Source organism: Hemicordylus capensis, chromosome 2 (genome assembly GCF_027244095.1).
Source record: "Hemicordylus capensis ecotype Gifberg chromosome 2, rHemCap1.1.pri, whole genome shotgun sequence".
Lineage (NCBI taxonomy): Eukaryota > Metazoa > Chordata > Lepidosauria > Squamata > Cordylidae > Hemicordylus > Hemicordylus capensis.
The window spans coordinates 335,146,982-335,172,266 of NC_069658.1; the positions used below are offsets into that span (position 1 = coordinate 335,146,982).

Here is a 25,285-nt window from a genome sequence, read left to right on the forward strand (position 1 = left end):
TTGAGTGGATTCATTCCAAACCAGCAAAAGTGCACCTGATGATGAACTGAAATAAATCTGCTAGCTGAGGACAGCTGAAAAGGCTTGGATTTTGAATAGATTCTCTTTCATGAGATCAACTAAACCCAAGAGTGGAGCACTAGTCTAAGATATTGATTGATAATCTAATCCAGGGCTGCTCAACTTCTGCCTTCCAGTATATGTTGGTCTACAATTCCCATAATCCCTGGGTATTGGCCACAGTGTCTGGAGATTATGGGAGTTGTAGTTCAAAAACATATTACAGTAAATTAGCCTTGGTTAAGAAGCATGAGTGACGGTTGTCATTCCTGATCAGAATAGGAATGGGGCCCTCATATCTCCTAATTCAATATGATGTAAATTGGCATGTAGATATGATGTAAATCAGCAGTATACTTCATGTGAGGAAAGCCAGAACGCTCAGATTAATGTTTACTGATTAATGATTAATCCCTTTAACCAGAACACTCAGATTAATTTTTCTCTTTCCAGAGATGCTAAGTGTGGAAAGATCCAGTGTCAAAGCTCAGCTTCCAAGCCTTTGGAGTCCAATGCCGTTGCAATTGACACAACAATCACATTAGGTGGAAGGGAGATCCGCTGTCGTGGGACCCACGTGTACCAAGATGAAGAGGAAGGAGATATGTTAGACCCAGGACTTGTGATGGCAGGAACAAAGTGTGGTGACAGCCATGTAAGTTGCCTACTGTATATTGTTGCAGTACTGCTGCAGGTTGCCTACTGCATATTGGAGATACAGCTCCAGGAGCATCAACGCTTTACACTTTCTATCCTATTGACCACTAGGGGTATTGGGAATAGAGATAGTAAGCAATAGTTTTCCTCTTTGTGTCCCCACACTTGTCTCTCTCTCTGCTCTGGGTTCTGATTAGTAGACATATTCTCAGGTCTCCGTCTCCTTGTCGTAACTGCTTGTTGCATTTTTACCTTTCCTCCTTCCTTGTTCTGTTTCCACACTATGAAGACATAAAGCTCAGAGACACAGGCTTTCTATCCAAGTATGCACCTTTAATAAATCCTTAATAAATTAATAAACCTTTACAAGTATTTGGACCTTAAATGTCTGTCTCTGGATACTCTTAATGAACTTGATGCTTCTCACACACTTCCTCTGTTGTAATTGGGATCACTAAAAACCCCAGGAAGGAACAAATATCTATTGATATTCATTGATGGTTTCTCTAGATAGATATTTACTTACCTGATCAGTGAGAAAAGCCAAGTACTGGAGAAATTCAAAGAGTATGTTGCAGTAGTCAGTGACAAATTTGGGAGAAAGCCTCAGACCCTACATTTGGATATTGGAGGTGAGTGTATAGTGAATGACATGGCAAGGTATCTGAGGGCGAAAAGCATCAAGCATCAGACAACAATGCCTTACACCCCAGAGCAGTACGGTGTGGCAGAGAGGAAGAATTGTTCCGTAATGGAGATGCAGAGATGCATGTTTCAAGATGCAGGATTTCCAAGCAAGTTCTGGGGAGAAGCAGTCATAAGTGCCACCTACCTGCAGAACAGGCTGCCAACCAAGGCTACAGAAGCAATGCCATGTGAATTATGGCATGAGAACAAGCCCAGCATGGGACACATCAGAGCAATGGTTACCAACCTGGGGTCCTCCAAATGTCGCTGAACTACAACTTCCATCACCCCCAGCTACAATTTATTGTAGCAGCCCCCATTAATGTATGTGTGGAGGCCGGAACCAGGCCACCCTCCAGACTGCAATGCACCAGCTCCCCGCTAGAGGCAGGGAGCCTCTACTGCTGCATGAGCTGGTAAGATGCCCTCTTGCCCACTCCCCAACCCAGTTTTAGATAGGGACACACACACTCCAGCTGCCTTTGTCTGCAAGCAGGGCAGTGGAACCGGTTCAACAGCTCAAACTGAACTGCCACTGGTTCTAGCAAACCAGCTTGTGTACCAAGTGGCTTGGTTCGAACTGCCCATTTTGGTTCTGTGCACACCTCTAGATGTTGCCACTGAAATAGTCAAGATACTCTTAATGGGCTTGGTTCTTCTCACATACGCTTGCTCTGTTATAATTAGGATCATTGAAATCTCTTCCCTACAACCCTGCAATCTTATCTAGAGAACTAAGTTTGCTTATAGCATTATCATTTTTTCAGTGGTGCTATACTACAGTACTTGAAGCAACTGGAGCTCCCTTCAGAGTAAATGAGCAGCCTATATTGCTTGAAAACAGCTCTGTGTCACAGAGGAGGCCCCAGCCCCAAACATCTCTCATTTGTTCCAAACTTCTCTCAGGCTGATAGAGCTGCTCCCATATGTAGTAAGGGGATAGCTGCGAGACTTCAGACTGGTTTCATTTCCCCTTCCATCATCACTTGTTGGGTGTGGTTCCACAGACCTGTGTGAAGTATGGGAAACTCATGTTCACAGTCATGCTAGCAAAAGAGCAAAGGAAGGGGCTGGGGGAACCAGAAGAATAATTAGCCGTTGCCGTTCCTCCACTGCTTATTGACTTCCGTGAGCTCCACAGCTGCAACTATAAGCTACTTCCAGGAGCAGCAATATGACCACCAGCAGGGAGAGGGGTCCTGCTAGAATTAGCAGGGGAGGCTGGGCCTTCTCAGCCAGGGGCAGTGTTGTGGCATACAACAGTGATTATCCCTCAGCCCCAAGTGCGTCTTGCACCCCTCTCACACTTTAGTTTTACTAATGTGTGAGAGTTTTTCTGCTTTTTAAAAATTTGAACACTAGTGAAATGTCTTGCAGTTTGCAAGCATCTTAACGTCTTATGTTGCTGTGGCTCTAGAATTTCCCTGACTCTTGTAACCCGTGCTGTCCAATGGAAGAGTTTTCCTGCATTTTCTGGGTGTTAATGCATTTTTCCTGGGTTTTAGATTCTTTTTGGTAACCTGGGCAAGGTCTTGAACCTACCTGCAAAAACAGCATGTTTCTGTCTTTCGTGGTTTGGTCTAGAAGCTTCATGTCAATCAGTGAGTCAGTGAGGGCTTGCAGTTTGCAAGCATCTTAATGTCTTATCCTGCTGTGACTCTAGTCTTTTCCTTGCTCTATGACGTCTCATTTCCTATGCTATCCAAAGGGAGATATTTTCTGGGAAAGTAATGCATTTTCCAAGGATTTTTTGGGCAAGTTCTGGAACTTACCTGCAAAATGGCATGTTTCTATCTTCTTTGGTTTGGTCTAGGAGTTTCATGTTAGTCAGTCAGTCAGTGAGGCCCAAGCAGTGTTATATTATAGATGTTGCTGGTTTCAACCTTTGCTGTAAGCTGCCTTGAGCTGTCTTTACCAGGTATACATTATATATATTTGTAAACATTCATTTTATTTGTTTTTAATGTGTTGGGGACGCATCTGTTTTTCCTATGTATTGGATGTTCTGGACCCCGCCCCTGCCACTTGCATAGGCCTTCAACTGCAAGCAGTAATGTTCATACAGCTTAACCTATGGAGGAGGTGGTACCTGGAAGAGGACCTCTGAAGCAGATCTTAAAATCAATGTTGTCTTGAAAGCATGTCTTTTGCTTACAGATTTGCTTTGAGGGGCACTGTCGGAACACCTCCTTCTTTGATACTGGAAACTGTGGGAAGAAGTGCAATGGCCATGGAGTAGGTATCTTCTATTGTGGCTTCTGGATTCTTAATCAGACACTATAACCCTATTCAGACATTAGGTCGAGCACTTGTACAATCCCTGTACAGTGTTCACAGGTACAAATATTCACACATTGTGCTGAATGCAAGTATAGTAATACACTTCCTATCTGTACCCTTTATTGGAGGAATCTATTCCCGGGTTCACTTTTTAAATGAATTCAGTCCTCACTGTTGTGGCAGCAGCAGCAGCAGCAGGCATGCCAAGAAGATATGCCTGTGCTGCAGAAAGTTTCCAGTGCTCTGCAGTGCAAAGTGTGCAGTGTGGGGACAAAATTTTCACTGCCCTCTTCTTCCCCTGGAAGTGCCCTGAGCCCTCCTCAAGCGGCACAGTCCTTGGGGACATAACTTTGAAGGGTGCGGGGCATTTCTGGGGGAAGCAGAGAGTGGCAAAAATCACCCCATGCACTCTGTGCTGCAGAGCTACAAAAGCTGTCCGCAGCACGGACATGTCTTCCTGGTGCGCTGCTGCTACCTCAGTCAGGATGTCAGCTATGATGTCTTGACCCTGATCCAGATGCATCTCACAGGTCATTTCTGACTAAGCTACACTCATGAAAGGCTGTTCTTCTGGTCATAACTCTTCATCATCATTGTACCTGTTAGTAGCAAATGAAGTCTTAACAATGTTGGTCCAAGACAGATTTTTAAAATTCCATTAAAAAATGCAGAATCCTGTTTCAGAGGTGAAACTGAGTGATGTCAAGTAGTATGTGTTCTTGTTACTGTTTATACAGTGCTTCAAAAATCTAAGCACTTTACAGACTTTGGGGGTGGAAATAGCTTTTAAGGCTCTGTGTTGCAAGCCCCCAATCTAAAATAGAAGTTGACTTGGAAGTATTTAGGGATTTGAAAGGAGCAGAAGGAAGCACTATAGGATGCCATGTAGGTCTTAAATACCAAATGCTGAATGTGCTGGCTTTTCTAAAGCTGCTGCGTTGTGTTTGAGAAGGAGCTATCCCCATCTGTCATGGCCAGACAATGTTACAGAGAATATCTGCCTGGAGTTTAAAAATAGTGGGGAGTCATTTCAGTCCCACTTGAGGAATGTGTATACACCCCAAGAGATTTTGAAGGATGGAAATACATCCTTTGGAACTCAGATGGAAGAAATGAAAAGAATTTCCAAACCCTACATTTCTCAGGAAGGCTGGTTGGTATGAGCACTGATTATCAGGTGGAACATTCTTCACGTGGAGCTAGATTTTCAGAAGTGTTGAGCTCTAACAGATGTCAGTGGAAGATGCAAGTGCTTGACTTGCAGATACAAGCGTCAGAGATTTTGGATTGAAACAATCATGGAAAACTAATGTTTAAGGTTTTTATTAGCTATGAAAAGCTGATGTTGCATTCCTTCTCTCTACAGGTGTGTAATAACAACCAGAACTGCCATTGTTCCAGTGGATGGGCACCTCCATTTTGCAACAAAGTTGGGAATGGAGGAAGCTTGGATAGTGGGCCCATGCCTCAAGAGAGTGGGTGTCACTCCTATTTTTTGTGGAAATGTGTCTGGAGGGAGGTGTTTAGGGCAGGGTGACCAGATAGAAGAGTACAGAGACTCTGGGCCACCTTGAAAACTGATAGGGAATTTGGCAGATGAGGTTTTTCTCATCCCTGCAGTATTGTAATATAATAAGCAGCATTTGCTGAAATTCCATCTTCCACTCAGCTCATTCAAAATGCAGGAATCCAGTCCTCTAGTTGAAGACTATTGTATCTGGTGAGGAAGAAATTTGTGGAGAGATGAACATTTTTGGTTTTGCTATCTTTCTTTTCAGGTCCTGTTGGAATCATAATAGGAGTCCTGTTTTGTGTCTTGCTTTTGATTCTATTTGCTTTTTGCTGCTATAAATGGAGAGCCAGGCTTTTACCTCTCAAGCAGACTATCATCTCTCCGAAGAAAATGCAACCATTCAGGTGAATATTTATGGCATGACAGAACCGGAAATAGTTTCATTTGTAAAGCTAATTAGGCTTGAGCCTGGATTTTACAAGTTCCTTGGTGGAAAGGCAGATACACGCACATTTCATCCTTGCATCTGTAACTACAGACATTTGGGCACTGGAAAGGGAAGAGGCTATAACAAATACCTTTATCTTACATAAAATTCCAGTTACTTCCCTCTCCTATAATTCAGTTTACTCTATGCTTGTCACACATTACAGAGACTTTCTCTGCTGAAGCATTGTATCTGTACTTGGTGTTTATAAATTTGCCTGAATTATCTCTTCCCAGTTATTCAGTGTTCTGCTCTCTTGCAAAAATATTAGCCATAGGTGTGATATGGCCCTTTCCCTTTCTTGTCTAGTTAGGGAACCATTAAAAATATGTGTTTACACTGCTCTGATCATAGAAATGATTTCTAATGGTTGCTTCTCTTTGTTCTCAAACAGCACTCCTGCTCCCATCCAGATTGGTGTGAATGGCCACGCCAACCCAGCCTTTAAGTTGAAAACCCCACAGGAACAGAGAAAGGTACCTGAAGCCAGGATCCTATTCACATGGCAATTTATTCCATGGGCTTCATTACAAATTTCAGTGGGCTGTATGTCCAGATGATGTTTACAGAAGTTGTGCAACTTCACAGAGGGCTTTTCCAGATGATGATTTATTCTGTAGCTTTGAAAGCTTCCACCTTACTTAAGGATGGGCTCTCTCATGGGCTCCAGATGCCTGTATCAGGTTGTGAGAAAACCTGTGGTCCCTCCTTGCAAGTCTCAGTGCTCTAGCCAGATGGGGAGCAGCATCCTTGCATGATGTTTGCAGTGCCAGCTCCTGGCTAGAGCTTATTTTCCTGTCTCTTTTCATGACCATTTCAATGCAGGGCAGGGCCTTCCCAGTTGCTGGCACACCCTCTCTGTGGAGCCCTGCTCTCACCTCCCTCACAGCCATTGATAAGCAGCTGAAGGCTACTTTCTTTATTCAAGCTTTTGGGCCATGAAAGGACCCTGGTGGCATTTTTAGCTGCTGCTGTATGTAGTGGTTTCCCCCCTGCTCCCATATTTTGGAGTTTAGCTTGTATTGTGCTGTATTTGTATTGATCTTGTATATCAGGCATCCTCAAACTGCGGCCCTCCAGATGTTGCTGAACTGGAACTCCCAGCATCCCTAGACACAATGTTTTGTGGCTGGGTATGCTGGAAGTTGTAGTTCAGCAACATCTGGAGGGCCGCAGTTTGGGGATGCCTGTTGTATATGGTCTGATTGTTGGAAGCCAACTTGGGGATCTATTTAAAACAACAGTGTTTTTTGTTTTTTGAAAGATTACCTTCTTTTTGTGTGATTCGTATGTAGGCTATTGGTATACAGAACATTCCTCCAAACCCTGAAGCTCTTTACTGTCAGGCAGTTCCGGAGCTCAAGATCCAGGCACAGCCACCCCCTGTCCTCCCAGCGAATGTAAGGAAACCTCCAGTTATAGAACATCAGTCGGAGGCGAGGAATGTTGTGAAACGAATCCCACCAAGCAGGCCAGCACCTCCTGCTCCAAAAGTTATCATTGCACAGGTAAGGGGTTTTATATAGGTAGATATGCTCTGCATCACATCTGGTCGCCTAATTGGAGTGAAAATGTGAATTCCAGATGCCCAAGAGCTGCTTCTGGAAGTCGATGGGAGTAAATGTGTGCAAATGCAACTTTGCTATGGTTCTGCTTGGTTCACAGTCAACACTTGAAGCAGCCCAAGTATTCCTGCCCCATCTGCCATGCACCTCAGCAATGAAATAAAACTGTTACAGAATGCAAACCTTAGGATTCTTCCATCTTGTCTAAATGTCTCACCTCCCCATTTTTTTTGTTTGTTTTGCCCGACACCCAGCATCTAATCTAGAGAATGCTTGCTGGGTACTTCGTATATCTTAGTTGGCCCTAATAAAGGCATGGTCTGTCTTGTCATATATTCATATTGACATACATTGCTAGTGCAAGGAGACCTTGCATTGGCATTACTTTCTCTGCAGGGGGAGACCTTGTGTCACTTTCCCAAGTTAAATATTGACTTCAACCCTATGCAAAGAGCCAGGAGGTTTTTCACACATGGCTCTGTGCCTCGGGGTATCTGAAGAGCGAATCTGTTTCGCAGCAGATTTGAGGCATTATAGTTTGAGGGATTAGATGCCTTCGGAGCCCCGGAATTTTACCCCCGAAAGCTGCTAGAAATAGAGGATTTTTTTTACCCTGGACATAACTCGGGATAAGCCAGAATTCGCAGCCTCCATTTGGGGAGAATCAAAGTCCTGTCTGTCCTGGTCCCTGATAGCCTGCAGGGAAGTTGGATTAAATCCAGTGAACATGTGAACTGGCACACTCCAATCAGGATTGGATTGGGAGGAAAGCCCTGTCTATTAAACCTCCTGTAGTAGTATTTGCAGAACACTATATGATAACCAGGCTGGAACAGCAGGATCAACCTGGAATTAATGCAGTATTTATGCAGATCACTTTCTTTCCCCAGTCATCTTCTCATTTCTGTGTTTCACATTGCCCCCTGGAATCCCTCAGACACATCCAGCAGTATATGGGTGAAGCACCAGCCTTAGTGTTCATTATGTTCACATTTGTATCCCTCCCTTCTTCTAAGGACTTCAGACAATGTATAGAATGAAGAGTTATCTCCTTTAGTCCTCACAGCAACCCTGTGAGGTAAGAGCCTCTTAGAAATAATTAATTGCCTCAAGCCACCCAATGAGCACCATTGTTAACCTGGTTCCAGGTCCAGCTCTTTGTAAGTGAGTGAGTGTGTGTGTGTGTGTATGTGTTATGTATATGTGTACTGATGATTGTCTTATATTTAGCAGGGGGAGAGCAATTGTCCCTATCCAACCCCAGCACAAAATCCCTTTGGTGGTTTTTGCTGGGGTCTACCTTATGTTTCTTTTTAGATTATGAGACTTTTGGGGTGGGGAACCATCTGTAATAATTTTTGCTGAAAAGCTGTATATAAATAGTAGTAGTATTAGAAGAAGAAGAAACCCAAACTGTACATTTAACATGCATTGGGAGTTCTTCAAACAGCAGGCTCTACTGTGAGTTTTCTGTGAGGCTTTACTGCAAACCCAAAGTTGTTTCATGCCAGCGGCGAAGACAAGCGCGCGCCGTGAAGGGCACATGCGCGCCGCCAGCTCTTTCTAGTTTAACCCTTACAGAGACAACGATGGGGGCAGGGGCGGCAGGGAGGAACACTGCCGCCCCAAGAACGTTTTTGCCAACTCCAGCGCCGGAGGGGGAAGAGTGGCGGGGGGGAGTACTACCGCCCCCCTTAAAGACACACTTCCCCCAGTGCTGGACCACGCTTCTGTGGTTCCGTGCACATCCCTAGTGGTGTGGAATTCACAGCGTCTAGTGTGTCTTTAGACAACTTAGGCTCATTAAAAGCAAAGTAATGCAAGCAAAGGTTGCCGGTTTGAATCCCCACTGGTACTATATTGGGCAGCAGTGATATAGGAAGATGCTGAAAGGCATCATCTCATACTGTGCAGGAGGAGGCAATGGTGAACCCCTCCTGTATACTACCAAAGAAAACCATAGGGCACCAGGAGTCAAAATCAGCTTGATGGCACACTTTACCTTTAATGCACTTTAGTGTTGTAGCATGGTGCCCCCCAGACTCACTGAGTAGACCCCTCCCTGGTTACAGAGTGACTGGAGCACTGACTCCCACTAAAGGGACTGGTCCTCCAGGTGGATAATGCTTCCTGCCACCACTTACTCTCCTTTAGGATAGGGCGCTTACTCCCCTTCCCTTTGGATATCCTGGACAGCGTAGTAGGGTTGCACGTTTTGTATTTTTTCTGTTTTGATTTGTACCAAATCTGAATCAACCCCATTTTGTATTTTGTCCAAAATTAAGCCTTCCGAATCACCCCAGTTTTGTTTTGTATCCGAATTAATCTGAATCCGAATTAATCCAGGTTAAAAATGGGTCACATGGTCAAAAGAGTGGGTGGGGGTTATAGTGCCCAGTGAGTGGAAGCTACCACAAAAATTTCAAAGGAATTGGGCAAGCTGCTGATTTTTGGTGAGTTTTTGAAGTTTGCACATCTTTCCAGATTTTCCCCATAGGGTATGATGGAGGTTTCAAGAAAAGTATAGCTTCACGCGATGGAGGGGGGCGGAGAGCTGGCCCAGAGTGGAGTGTGGTTGGTGGTAGTGCCCAGTTGGTACAAGGAACTACCATATTTTTTTCAGAGGAATTTGACAAAGGGCTGATTTTAAAAGAACTAATAAAGTTACATGTCTCTCAGATTTTCCTTGTAGGGTATAATGGAGGTTCCTGCAGTCCCATAACTCCACTTGAGAGGCACTGGGGTGGCCCAGAGCAAGTGGAGGTGTAGTGCACATAGGGTGCCAACCCATGAAGTATAGGATTTTGTTGTTCTAGAGGTGTTCTGAGAGTAGATTCTCTAATAGCATATGAGAGTGGATTCATGGTTTTTCATTAAAAAATCTCATTTGCTACCAGAGAATCTAAACTCAGCACCTCAGAAACAACAAAGCCCAGTACCCCAATGGGTTAGCAATCCAGGGGGTGGTTGGTACCCTCTGTGCACTACACCACTACCCGCTTTGGGCCATCCCAGTGCCCCCCAGGTGGATTTATGGGGCTGCTGAAACCTCCATTATTCCCTATGGGGAAAATCTTAAAGACACATAAACCTCAAAAATTCCTAAGAAATCAGCCCTTTGCCCTATTTGGAATCTGGGTGCACCACCCTTGGGGCACTGCCACCCAACCCACTGTTTTGTCCCTGAAGCCCCACATAAACAAGTTGAAAGAGTGAAGAGAATGATGAACAACAACGACACTTAATTTTTTGGCACAGTTATTTGCGAATTTTGCAGCGGGTGTGAGCCTGTCCCAGTGGCACTAGCACAGCAGCACAACCCATTTGTGGATTCAAGCAATCTTTCAATAAAACCACTCCCTCCCCATGGAACAGTGACCACTGGTCATTTGAGATAGCAAGATAGACCAATGAACTGCCTTGGTACTATGGAACAGCTTCAAATGTTCATTTAACTGAAGTGGTGTGAGCTGTAACCCAAACAAATCAGCCTACTATTCAGAATTGTTGAGATTTATCATCACTGCATTTAAGAAAGTGCAAAACCATGGATCATGGTTACAAGAAAGAGAGAAGCAACTAAGATTCCTGGGGATGTCAACAGATTGACAGGGGTATTCCCCACCCCACTCCTTTTGTCTCCTGTAGTCCCATGTGGATGACCTGTCTCTGCAGTGGCAAAAGTTGTGAACCCCTGGCTTAGCCATCATGTCCCACCAAATTACATTGTGGCCTAAATTGCATTAGATTGCTCAACTTGGGCAACAAAACTTAGACACCACTATAACTCATAAAAATCAGAAGAAAAACAAAATAGCTTTTCGAAAGACCCCTGAACAAGTCAAGAGATTCTTTCTAAACCTTTGGAAAGAAAAACCTGTGTAATTTCAGAACTTTCATAACCAGCTTCTTGAAAAGCTTCTCCACACATTTTATACCATGGCTTTTAGCAAGAGCTTTGGAATTGCATTGAGCTCCCAAAGATATTTGGGTATTTCTGTCTCAAAATGCTGTCTTCCAAATCCCTTTGCAAGGTCAGTTTGCATCTCAATCAAATTGAATAGCTTTTTGCATATCTTATCTTCTGCTAATCACTCAGTACCTCAGCTGGAGTGGAGAGAGTCAGAGAAGTCAATTTCAATTGCAATGCTTTTCTAAAGAACAAAGCATTCTGCAGTCATTTCAATTTGGAAACAAAAATATCTGTTTTTTAATTCTTGATTTTGTTTTGGTTACAAAATCTCTGAAATTGCCATTTTCGGGCACAAAACGTTCTGTACCCGAATTGAAATGCACAAGCCTACTGCGTAGAGTAGGAGACCCAGACCACCCACCATCCAACTGGAATCAATAAAGAACCCTCACAGGATTGGTGTAACTGGTGGCCTTGGGCTCCAAGGCTTGTTAATGTGGCGCTAGGGAACTTTCCTCCCCTTTCCCACAAAGCATTCCAAACCAGTCTTATATAAAAGAAAGAGGGGGTTTTATTCTCTGAAGCACTGGATTGTTGAGAAAATAGGAACAACAAAACAGTCTGTAGGATTCATTGGCACACTAAAAAAAGAAGAAACAACCTAACACTATTTATTTATTTATTTATTTACATATTTTTATTCCACCCAAAACCTGCGTCTCTGAGCGTTTTACAACAAAGCAAAATAAATCACAACAGAAGAGTTAAAACATTAGTTAAAACAAATAACCAAATTTTTAAAAAACATTAGTTAAAATAAATGACAGCAGAAAAAGTAAACACATTACAACAATTTAAAATTTTAAAACAATGTTTTAAAACAATGTTAAAACTATTAAAACAGTATTTGATTAAAAGCCTGGATGTACAGATATGTTTTTAAAGATTTTTTTAAAATTGCCAGAGATGGGGAGGCTTTTATTTCAGCAGGGAGTTATTCGCACATGGCTTCATGCCGCGGGGTAAATGTTGAACGAAGGCACTTCGAAGTACACTCGTGGCATTGAGAAAAGAAGCAGCCCCTCCTGCTCTGCTCTCGGTTTGCTTTTGATGCAAGTTCACAGGTTTTCCTCTGTGTTTTCCTTCTAGTCAGTGGGGGTTGGGGGAGTACTAAAGAGCTACAGCTGCATTTGTAAAGAGAGTATACAGTGGTCCCTCGACTTACGAAGTACTCGACATCCGAAGATTTCGACATACGAACGACAAAAAATACCGGAAGTCGTTGCCAGTTTAGATGCGGCTTCCTCGACCTACGAATTTTTAGATGCGGTTTCCTCAACCTACGAATGTTTCCGGACCTCCGTGGATGCGCTTTTCGACTTACGAAAATTCCGACCTACAAACGTGCGTTCGGAACGGATTATCTTCGTAAGTCGAGGGACCACTGTACTTCTTATCATGCTAATGATTCTACATCAGTACCTCTCCCTAATTACTCCGGCATTTTCAGAAAAAGTAGCCTAAAACCTGCATTTTAAAAGCCTGGAACTACTTTGAGATAAGCTAGAATTCACAAGACAAAACCCAACTTGTGTGTGGAGTGGGTCCAAGGATTTTGAAGGGACCTCGGGGTAAGTTTGGTTGGTGTGTGAACGCACATCTTCTCTCCTGAAGGAGATTCGGGGTAGAAGCCCTGTGTGGGTACAGCCTCCAGGGAGTGCATTCCAAAGTCTAACTAAGTACTTTTCCTACCATCGTTTTTCTCAGGTGGCAGTTCCTCCTTCAAGGTTTTCTTTTTCTGTAGCTTTTCCTATCACTTTATCAGTCCAGGCCTCCTACTGTGGATCTGGGGAAGAGAGTGTGACCCCAGCCTTTCCTAGCTTCTCTCTCTTCAGCTTCCAACAGACTGAACCACCAAAACAGAAATAAAGTAGCTCTAAAACAAACTGAACTATTGGCCACCCCTCCCAAAAAGAGAGAGGGAAACCTCTTTGGAATTTGATTGGTCTCAGGCTGGGCCCGGCTACTAATCACAGGGCTTCTGTGGATGTCCAGGCCCTGTTAACTCCAAACTACCCACTACAAGTGTATTTTCTCCATGGTCCCTTTGTGCTGTAGAAGCTCCCCACCTGTTCTTATTCTTCTCTGTATGGAATTTCATGCACTAAGTGAATAGCATTATCAGCATCCACAAAAGAACTGATCACAACTGGTGATCTAAAACACGACTAAAAAAAAAACAAATCAAACATATTTCAGAAGAAATTGGGAATAATAAAAAGATTATTCCTATTAAATGTATCATTCTATAGAAAAACAAATTTGGACCTGCAGTTTCAACCAGGGGTGGATCCAGTGTGTGTGTGTGGGGGGGGCGGTGCAAGCGTGCATTTGCACCCCCTGTGAATTTGGATCCAGATCGGCAGTTCCTTGGCGGCAGCAGCTTCATAAAAAGGGTTAACTTAACTTTCTGCTGCTATTCCAGCTCTTTTCCAGCAGGGGGAGCAGCAGCAGCCTGATTTGTTCTCCTGGAGATCTTGTGCTCCTCCCTTCCTCTGGCCTTCTTCTGAATGTACTGCAATTTGCTATGAGGAGAATGGAGTTGCTGGCTGTTGGGCTTGTCTCCCCCCAGGAAAGTAAAACATACAAAACCCCAACTCTTATCTGTTTGTGGTGTGTGTGAGAGTGAGAGAGATTAAGCAACCAACCTCTTGCTTAAGCCACTGTATTCTTCTTCCCACCCACCCCTGTGTGCATTGACATTACTTGTCAATTTCAAAAATTGACATTACTTCTCTCGTGTGTCACACACACACAGGAGAGAAGTAATGTCAATTTTTGTGAATGTGCTGCTTTGTGTTTGTGTGAGAGGGTTTTACAGTTTTTAAAAAATCATTTTTCGTTCTAATACAAACTTGTAAGAAAAACCCTCTCCATCCCAACAATATACCTTCTTGTGGGAAATTAGTCAGTTCAAATGTATTTAAATTTTTTTAAAGAATGAGAAGAAGAAATGCTCTAACAAAATGCATCTGTTTTTGTTTCTACTTTTTGTTTCTGAAAATCCTAAACTCCTTATAGCTCTAATCTGGTCTCTGTATGTGGGTTTCGACCCCCCCCCACACCCCATTAAATATATTTATATGCTGCTTTTTAGCAACAAAGATGGCTTAAATAGCAAAATATGAGAAAATGGTTCTTAACATGTTTCCCTTTACGATCATTACTATTTTATTTTGCTTTGTGCTAGTAACAGTAGCTCATATATAAATAACTCATATTGCCTTTTTAATAAGCTTGTAATGGACTAAAATACCCCAACTTTCTGAAAGTAGCTTCACAAATTGCTAAAATGAACATTAAGCCTCCTCCACCACCAAAAGTCTATTTTTATTTACTTGCTTCAAAATAAGGCTTTGCAAATCAGATCACAAGAAACTCATTTTAAAAGCTCTTGCCAATGAAATGCTTGATTGTCTTTAAATCCTAAGAAATTGGGGTAACCATATATGACATTCTGCTGTCCTGTTTGAAATCAAATTGGTGGCCTTTCCTTCTGTAGTGTATGGACAAACACTATATACACTGTATATACACTGTGGTCTATAACATACACTATAGTTTATGCTTTTTGTTTAAATAAAATGCAAACTGGGCTGCTTGCTGCTGTGATGGGTGTAAAAGAGCTGTTTGAGTTTGCTTCTGAGTTTACATGTTGAGGATTGGAGTACATGTTGCTAAAAGTCGATATAAATATGTATATGTTATAGACACATACATTTTATTATGTTACATATCCTGTTCTTCCTCCAAAGAGGTCCAGGTAGTGTACATGATCTTTCTCCCCACTTTTATCCTCACAACAATCCTGTGAGGCAGGTTTGGAGGGGGGAGAGAGTGTCTTAGCTAAAGTCCCACAGTGAGTTTCATGACTGAATGGGGAATGCAAATCCCCCATTCTAGTCTTGACACTCTAATCACTACACCCACACTGGTTCTAAACAGTGTGTGTATTGACTGCAGGAGAAAAAGGAGATTAATTCTTAGAGGTGAAATAAACTAGTGGGGAAGAGAATGTTGGATACCTTTAGAAAGCATGAAAGGGTTTAATTACCAAAATGTGGGGTGGCTGTGGGCCCCGGGCAGGCCCTGTGGGCTCAAACCCTAGATCTTTTAAGTACCGAGCAACACCTCTGTAAGGGATAGAGTGGCAGGATTATGCATACAAAATCTGGTATTGGCAGGTATGTTCAGAATTTCTTCTAAAAATAATTTTTAAATATTCACTAGTCCTCTGAGTGTGTTTGGGTGTAAAAAGTAGTGCATTCAGCTAATTTATGCTGGGGGTTATAATTTTTACCTCAATTAATTACAGAGCACTACAGAAGCTACCCACTCCAGTTACAGAGTAGAATGAAGAATTTAGTTGTTGCAGCTATTTAGAGAAGACACATGGAGATTCTTATAGAACTGAATACTAAGTAGATTTATGAGTGAAGTACACTTTGGATAGGAAAGACCTAACCCTAATCTATAGAACTACTCTAAGAGGAAAGGAAGGGAATCTGACTTTCACAGGAAATGTCTGAGGAGTACTATCAAGGGTCATAGAGTAGAGACAAGCAGGGACAGGTAAGGAGACCCTTACTCACTATCTCTGTTCCCAGTGCCCCTAGTGGTCATTAGGGTAGTTGGTGCAAAAGGTTGATGCACTGGAACTCCATCTCCAACAATTGAAATGGCAGGGCAAGGGGTGGGGCGGAGGAGAAAGGGAATGAGAGAAGGTGGGGGAAGAGGAAGACAGAAAGTGGTGCAAGGTGGGCGCGAGGTGGCAGAAGGTGGTGTAATACTATGTGCGGCTCCACAGAGATTCATTGGAATCCAGTCTGGCCCACCGCCAGATTTGAGTTTGACACCCCTGGCATAGTGCATTTGCAAGAAAGAGAAAATCCAATCCCCGATATTTTCTATATTGGGGCGGGGGGTATTCCTGTTGCACTCCCTGTAATTTCATCCTGTATCATCCCCTGGTTTCAACCCATAGCTTGGAGAGCATCATGAAACCATGCTTCAAGCAATGAATCCATGTTATTATGATGAGGTATAGAAAATATGGCTGAATAAGGACATTAACAAAAGTCTCAGGCTCTGTCTTGGGTGCCTGATGTTAGCTGGCTGTTGTACCAGTTACAGAAATATCGAAAAAGTCAGTGTTTCTTTGCCAGCAACGTTCTGACTGCTAAAATCAGATTGGCAGCTAATTCACACTGCCTGCCCTTCATCTAAATGAACAATAAAGCTGTTACTAGTAAGTACTTAAAATTTGCTACCCCACATTTCTTTATAGCAAGGTCACCTCCAGTGTTACCTGGAGTGGTGTTGTTTTTAAATGGAGGAGGAGGAGTTGCTCATAGGGATGTACCTCAAGTGAGCAAAACATGTGTTCAAAGAAGGATATTTCAACCACCCTTCACTTTCTTGCCTAGGATTCTTCCAGACCACGACCCCCTCAGAAAGCTCTTCCTGCTAATCCAGTTCCTCCAAGCAAAAGAACTGTGCTGGCCAGTATGAGCACAGCAATAGCACCACCACATACTGCTGCAAGGAACACAGGAGTAAACCAGGTATTGACAACAGTAAAAGACCTTGTAAGAGGTATATATAGGAAGTAGAAGACCTTAACAGAGTAGAAGACCTTATAATGGAAAGAGCAGCATGAAGCAACACATTAAACAAAGTCAGTGTCATGAATGCTGTGCTAGTCATCAGGCTTATCTTATCTACATATCTCCCCAGCAAGAAGAAGAACAAGAAACTTTGGCTGCAGTCCTGTGCACACCTGCTGCACTCAGTGAGGCTTTCTTCTGATAAACAGGCTGTATGTAGAGTGAAGATAGCAATGACTAACACATTTGCATTTAAGAGAGATTTTCTCATCCATTGGCTCACCTAATTTTAAGAAACCTTTCTTACCTGAGTTAGCATTCATTTCATAAAAACATAATCCTTTCTTTTTCTTTTCTCTTTTCTAGTATTCAGCTATCAAGAAGCACGAACAGCGAATACCTTGAAGTCTAGATACTGAAGTTTACCTTGCTTTGCTGAAATCTACACCAATTATTTCTGGTTTGACCATGGGGCTTGTTTCTAGGATGAAGACATGCTGGTCATTTATAACTCTCAGATTGCCCTCCTCAGTCTCATGTGACTAACTGAGGCCAGTTCCAAGTCTGGCTTTAGCAAAAATGTCTACCATCCTTAGCACAGGTAGATACAGCTGCCTTGGAAAAGAGAGGGAATTCCACCAATACCTGCCAAAGCGAAATGAGACTTGCTTTGTCTTTTTATTATTATTATTTCATTACAGGATGTACTTATTTAAAATGGCACCGACACGTTATAGTGCAAGATACAATATGCTGAAATGAAATAGGGAGAGGCCTTGATTCTCTCCCAGTAATTCATTATCCCAGCAGAAGATGAACTGATTTAATCAACATCTATCAAGCCAGTGCATCCTTCACACCTACCCAGACCATAATGACCTACATCATTAAAACTATGTCCCATAAACGATGGGACATAGTACCACGATGCCCTTGAGATTGCCTGTCCAAAGCGATCTCCTCCAAAGCACATATGGAGGAATTTCCCAATCATGTGGAATAGAAATATACTGGCTCCTAAGAACCTAAGATGAATTCTCATGGATCTGACCAAAGGCCCATCTAGTCTAGCACCCTGTTTACCATAGGAAAAGAGGCCCCATTCCCTGTTAAGGAATCTTCAAGATTTCAGTACTAACCTGTATGTACAGCAACCTCTCATGATGTCTGCTGTGCCACCAGCTTTTCATCCCAAAGTCTTTCTCTTCATTTCTTTCCAGCATTGGTGGTATAAGTACAGCCAACATTTACTCTACTCACTGAGAATCCATAGTCCTCTGAAGTCTGTTCTACTCTGTTTGCATTTGGTATCTTTCCTGTTGGTTCTGTCCAGCTGCAGAGAATGCTGGAAGCATTTTGTATGGTGGTATATGGCTCTCCTTGAACCTGATGTTTTTGTCCCCCCTGCTAACCATTGAACCCTCCCACTGTGCTTGCAGTTGCATCTGTTTACCTCTTCCATGACCCACTCTGGCAGGTAACAGGTGAAGTGTATGCTTCATCAGATATAATAGGATGTCTCCTTCATCACAGTATATGGCTCTCCTTGAACCTGATGTTTTTGTCCCCCCTGCTAACCATTGAACCCTCCCACTGTGCTTGCAGTTGCATCTGTTTACCTCTTCCATGACCCACTCTGGCAGGTAACAGGTGAAGTGTATGCTTCATCAGATATAATAGGATGTCTCCTTCATCACAGAATCACACTCTTGACAGATGCTCCATATATGACCTCTTTTTTTCTGCTCTGAAATAAGCTCCATGTAGAAAAGGGTTTGAAAACCATCATGTATGGTGCAAGAGTTTTTATTTTGCTCCAAGTATTTGGTCCTATCTACATACTAAACTTTCATGCCGTACTTAATACACAATGTATATACATGTTTCCCCCTACATGGAAATTATCTCAGTGTATAAATGTTTCCTGTATGAAGTGGCCCCCATTTTTAGATTCTAACTTCTTGAGCTACAAGGAGAAAGAGAAATTATTCAGGCACCATATAACTCCAGTTGAGGGCTTCTTCCTAGTTTAACCTGTTCTGGAGTATCTCCAGGAAATCATAGCATCAATGATTTCTGACATAAGGAAAATTACTCAAAGTAGTCCCGTTGAAATTAAAAGGACAAGTAATGGAGCTACTTTGAATAATTTTCTTCATGTCAGCCATTGATTCTATGGTTGAATAACTGATTATATAAGGTCATTCTCATGACCAGCTTTATTTACCTGGGCTACCACAGCCCTAGCCAGGTACAGCTGGTCATTAGAACCACTGGGATTGGTCCCAATCCCAGCACGCCTCAATCAGGTAGTCTGGGTTTTGTACCTAGTCTAAATGTGAGGTAGGAGAGTGTACATGCACCCTCCTACCCACTCCCTGGTTGTTTGGGTGACTCGGCTGCTGACAGCTCCTCCTGTCATTTTGATCATAGAGGCTGGAGGCAAGAGCAACCTAGCCTCAGGGATTTCTACAATGCCCCATGCTTCTCGCGTGATGCATTGTGGGATTCCTGGAGGCTGGGCTTCATTCCCCCAGCCTCCATATTGCTGTGCTGTTCACTGCAATGGTGATTGTGTGGGCACATGAGCGACATGGTTTGCAAGGAAACAGAGGTCATGGGGGAGGTAGGGACGATCCCACCTTCTTTCCCACCCACTCCAGCCCCACTTGAAGTGGTTGTGTGAACAACTGTTATGATTTCCTTGAAATTTTCCAGAAGTGGAGATATACCCTGCCAATTAAGCAAGTATTAGCAAAACCCCTTTAAATCTTTCTAGGTTTGCATTTAATTGTTAGTTCTATCATGCACCACCTTGTCTATATAATCAGCTTAGCTTTTGTATTATTTATCTTTCATTTTGGCTGGGCTTGTTGACTCAGGAAATTTACTGTGCTTATTTTAACCTAGGACAACATTAATAATCCTGGTTTGGAATTTACACTTGGCACTCTTAAACTAAGGTAGGCACCTCGGTTTATAGCTGCCGCACAGTGCCGAATACCTTAGCCCTAATCCAGAGTTAATCCAAATTTAACTTTGAGTAATTTGGGGATCGCCCTTCATTCAATCTCAATGTAATTTACATTCTATTTGCATTTATCTGATTTGACCCTGGCATAATTCTTAGCTATGGAGAATTTATTACGTTAAAAAGCCCTTGGAGAAGGTACTACTTGCAAACTCCAGAATCCCAGTACTGAACGGAATTATATGTTGTCCTATCACCATTGTGTTTTGCTGTAAGCCACCTTATTCAACAAACGTCCACAGGCTGTCTGCTTCCCTTAAGCTGCATATTCCAAATCACTTCTGGGTACATCAAACTAGATAGATGCCTAGCTCAGGTGGCTCACTGCGAAGTGTAACTCAACTCATGGTGCTGTACCCAGCGGGCAGCTGATGAAATCTGAGTCCTATAACTGGACACTGCCATGGTGCAAGCTGCCTTTATGCACTTTAAACAACCTGGAGGTTCCAAGAATGCAGTTGCAACATTGTCACTAATCTGAGGCTTAATGTACATTATCTCAGGTTTTTAAAGTCTTTGGGGTGCTTTGTTTGCATTGTGATTTTTCTGTTTGCTTTTCAATATCCTGGTGCTATAGATGAGGAGCTGCTTTCTTTATGATTTTGGATATAAAGGAGACTTGATGGTCAGTCTTAGAAAACCTCTCTAGGTGCTATTAATGAGAGACATGTTGTTTTCTTGGCTGCAGTCTGAACTGTTGTTTGGGAGAGGGGGGGAGGGGGGTTCCTTTTAAAAATTTATCCAAGATAATTGTTTAACAGGGTTCCCTAAACCAGGAATTCTCAATGTTGGGTCCCCAGATGTTATTGGACTTCAACTCCCATAATCCCCAACCAAAGGCTACTGGGGCTGGGGATTATGGGAGTTGAAGTCCCAAGAACATCTGGGGACCCAACGTTGAGAATCCCTGCTCTAAACAATGAAGAATTGCTTTTGATAACTTTAGGCTTGGCTGTCATCTAGTCTAAACCAATTGCCAGCAATTACACTTCAACAAGCGAACAACCAACCAATGGCCTTAGAGACTTGTTCCCATGTTGTGCATCAGCTCAGTGTTAGATAACCTTGTGTAACATACCAAGTAGTATCTTGACAATGTACCTGCATTGCTCTCATGTTACAAAGTAAGTGGTTTATGTTGTCTACTGTTTTTAACCCCTGGGAGGTGTTTGGGGGCATGGCACATTCTTTCTGATTCTAAGGTTGTGTTTGCTTCCTAACAGTCCCACTGCTCGTTCTCAAAGCTGCATAAAGCAGTTATTTTACATGTAATGGTGTACAAGTATTTTGTAACCCCTTTTAATTTAAAATACTCTGAGGGTGTTTAAAAAACAATCCCCACACCAGGAGTCATGTACTTCGAGAGAAAACATGTCTCCCAATAAATTAGCAGCCATCTTGGCTGGTCTTTGCTCTTTCAGGTTGAATCTCAGGCACAGTCCACATCAGGGGAACAGTAATCCTTCATGTTGTTTGGTTCCCCCCACCCCTGAACCTAAATAGCCTTTCTGCAGGGAGGGTGATCAAGATCTAGACCATAGTTTGGGGGTAGGGAGACTTTTGGCCCTACCATGGTCCTACTCTGGATCAGGTTCTGTTTTCCCTGGGAGGGAAGCTCCCATTAGCACTGATCAGAACTGCATCAGAGTGAAGGGTGAAAGCCCCCCTCTACAGTCCCAATCCCAATCATTATTCCTCCCCATCACCATGTCAATCATTCAAATTAGGAAAAACACATATGCAGGGCCAAACTATGCCTTTAATGTAACATGTAGTCTGCTTGGGAACCTGTGAAGACAGAACATATTTGCAACAAACCAGTTCTGTTCTTAAGTTAGTTCCTCCTGTAAATATTGAGTTTTGCCATTGGTTTCATTAAGCCTTGGTTTGAGCCATCTCAGAATACTTGAAAGAGCAAAACATGCTGGAAGAACAACTGGATACACTTCCAAGGAAAACAGAACTGAAAGGGCAACTTCTTAACCAGTTTGTCAGCTTCAATGGGACTTTTAAAAATGCTCAAACACAAAAATATCAGCAGCCCTCCAAGATTGTAGAAATATGGTTGTGTAGCTCTACCTGCTGTGGTAGTAAGCGGAAGGCTGTGTGTGTGTAACAAATGATGGGTGAAAAGGTCCCCATGGCCAAACAGCTCTTAGTGGCTAAACACAGAGTGTCTAAAGGGAGTCCTTTTGGGGATGGAATGGGCATCCAGCCTTGTCACTGATAAGTAAATGCTTCACAAATAATTTTGTATTTTCTTGTGTGTGTTTGAAACAATGGGTTGGGAGAACAAAAATTACATGTGTGACTTTCATTTTTTATTACTTTGGGAGAACCAATGCACCAGATGTCACCTTTTTTCTTATGTCTCACAGGTTTACAATATGATCTCTATGCAAATACTTGAATAATGCAGTTGGTTGTGCCTTTTGCCTAGTTATGTTTAATAAATGGTGTGATTATTATTACAGTCATCATGTATCAAATTATTGAAGGGAGAACATAGGAAGCTGCCATCTACTGAGTCAGACCATTGGTCTATCTAGCTCAGTATTGTCTTCACAGACTGGCAGCGGCTTCTCCAAGGTTGCAGGCAGGAATCTCTTCAGCCCTATCTTGAAGAAGCCAGGGAAGGAACTTGGAACCCTCTGCTCCTCCCAGAGTAGCTCCATCCCCTGAGGGGAGTATCTTACAGTGCTCACACTTCCATTCTTCCATTCTTATGCAACCAGGGCAGATTGTGCTCATTAGTAGTTATCCATTCTTTGTAGACTGATTACCGTGTATACACTGTACAGGATTCTCTCCTCCCTCACCATCTTATTCCCACAACAGTTCTATGAGATAATGTGAGTGAGAGCGATTGCCCCAAGATCACCCAGTAAACACTAAACACTATGAGTAGGGATTTGAATTTGTGTCTCTATGCTCCTAGTCCAGAACTTCAACCACTGCACTACCTTGGCTTGAGAAAACTCACAGAAAGGAGTCTGAGAAGACTTGGGAGGCCCCCTGACATCCCAAGGAGACAAGCCCACAGAGGAGTCGCCCTACGTATCTTTGCAGAAGACTGGGATAGTTGGATGCAGACAGTTGCTCTCTCTATGCCAAATATAAGAGAACCTCCATCTTCAGTTATGCCTCTTTGCACAGTGAACAGGGGCATGGCTCTTGAGAATTACTGCTTTAACAATAAATTGCAGAGCCAGTGTGGTACAGAGGAGAGTGTGTAGAACTAGGACTGAAAAATTCATCTTCATATCTCCACTCGGTCATAAAGCCACGATTCACCAGATAAATTTGAGCCAGTCACCTACTGTCAATGGTTGACTATGCAGCATTCCGTCACCATTTTTGCAGAATGTGTATGCTGTTGAGCATGACTGCACAAATGCAGTTGCATAGTGGATGGCCATTATTTCCAGTGGTCATCCATTGCACACCACCCCCGTGCAATCACATATTTGCACAAAAGCACTCTTGTGCAACTGCACAAATGTTTTTTTTTTTTAAATGCAGACAGAATATTGCATAGTATGTCAGCCACTCTCACTTGGTTATTGTGAGGATAAAATAGGCACGTGAGAAATGGGTGGGATTTTTCAATAAAAATTTGAGATGTAAGTTTTGGGTGGTATAAAAATATGGTAAATAAATAATAAATAAGCTTCTTCAAAAGTGGTGGGGTGGTAAAACAAACACATACTTTTCTTTTAATGAAAGAGCAGGTCAGACTGATAATGCTTAACCTTCAGCCTGCTATCCCAACCAACATGCAAACTGCCCCGGGTGGGGTGGGGCTAGCTCACACCTCCAGCTTTGCCTTAGATCTTTCTCAGCTGTGCGGAAGAACTATAGCTCTGTTGCAAGTTTCTCCCCCAAAACATATGAAGCAATATCATTCTTGGTATTATTTCTAATTACCAGCAGAGGGTGCTGGAGGATTATATATTTCTAGCTTTTGATAGCTGATGAGAGCACACATGTATACAAAGCAGCAAACAATTTAAGCAAAGCAGATCTCCACGTTTAAATATTTTTTTTAATAAAAAGATCTTTATCCTCCCTTTCCAAGTACAAATGAGCAGTGTAGAAATGTCATATAATCAAGCGCAAGGACAAATCCCAGTTGTGCATTAAAACTTCACAAAGCTTACTGTGATCTTGTTTAACACATTCATTAGGAACAAATATCCCAGGAGTTGGAAACAATGGCAGTCACAGATTTTGTGTCACAGAGAAGCAACTGTTGCATATTGGGTTTTGGAAGATGCTCTCTCAACTGAGATGGTAACTTCTACTTGCTTTTTCATCCTTCCCCCCCCCACCCCCACCCCCAGTATCCAAGCAAAATATTTGTGTTAGCTATAAAATGGCTTAAATGCTAAAGTTCAAAGCTCGGCTTTCCAATGATATTTGAATGGTCCCAAATATTTGTTAGTTGAGCTTGGATAGATTTAAAGATTTAAAATTTTAATAGAGCTGTCATCATGCATAGTGACAGCTCTATTACCATCTGCATAGTGCTTTTCAGAAAAATACACACCAACCTTCCCTTCCTCCCTACCAAAAGCAAATCTTTATACAGATACCTTGAGCACAGTAAAGTGTGACCTGGATTGTAAGCCTGTGCACTCCCCACAAAAATCATATCTGATCCACCACAATCAGATCTGATATAGAAATGAGAATTGGGACTCATTTTTATCATATAGTTGGGACAGAGTTTCAGTTAAATTCTTAAACTGGAATTTCCTACCCATCAATTGGGGGAAAAACTCACCCAAAAGTAATAACTCTGGAATGGCAGGGCAGAAAGCTTTAAAATTTCACACAGTGGTAGGACATGATTGATGACAGTACTATCTCTGTTCAATTTGAATGTGATAATTTTTAATTATATTTTTATAAACTTTTAAAAACTGGTTAAAAGTTACAAAAAGTGCAGTAATTAGCCCCCACTCTGATCATCATTCAAGCCTTATTTGGAGGAAACTTTCCCTTGCCCTCATAGAAAAAGGGTATCTTTTTTTTGTACCATGTGATAATTCTGGAATAGTTGGGCAGATGGTTCTCAAAATTCACACAGTGAATGATGTGTGGACTTTTAAGAAGATCTATCTACCTGTAGGTTTTTAATGAATTTTTAAAAATCATGGCAGAAACAGCCTTAAGAAGTGCAGTAAAAGAATCTTTGACAATTCCACCATAGATCTGACACAATAGAGAATCAGTTCTGATATAATAGCGCTCGGTGAAAATAGTGTCAATTTATTGATAGTGGTACTATCAGAACTGTCTGCACAGCCCTACTGGATTGCTACAACTGAAGTCAAATGTATGCCCATCACATATGGTTGCACCCTGCCTTACTTCCCAGAAAAACCACCCTTTCCCTTCCTTTCCACTAGGTTTGGTTGCAC

General features: G+C 42.4%; 1 protein-coding gene across 2 annotated transcripts in view; it reads left to right on the plus strand.

Annotated features, from left to right (window-relative positions):
• The window catches only part of ADAM19 (ADAM metallopeptidase domain 19), a 92,364-nt gene extending 70,037 nt beyond the window's left edge, over positions 1-22,327 (plus strand). The window contains exons 16-23 of one of the 2 annotated variants that reach the window (XM_053299085.1): positions 514-715; positions 3,562-3,639; positions 5,051-5,159; positions 5,463-5,601; positions 6,079-6,160; positions 6,980-7,192; positions 16,649-16,786; positions 17,195-22,327. In XM_053299085.1, the coding sequence (XP_053155060.1) occupies positions 514-715; positions 3,562-3,639; positions 5,051-5,159; positions 5,463-5,601; positions 6,079-6,160; positions 6,980-7,192; positions 16,649-16,786; positions 17,195-17,233 (1,000 nt within the window). In that variant the 3' untranslated portion in view covers positions 17,234-22,327. Of the gene's footprint in view, positions 1-513; positions 716-3,561; positions 3,640-5,050; positions 5,160-5,462; positions 5,602-6,078; positions 6,161-6,979; positions 7,193-16,648; positions 16,787-17,194 lie in introns of those variants that run through there. The other variant, XR_008316798.1, reaches the window with a different exon arrangement.
• The last annotated feature ends 2,958 nt before the right edge of the window (positions 22,328-25,285 follow it).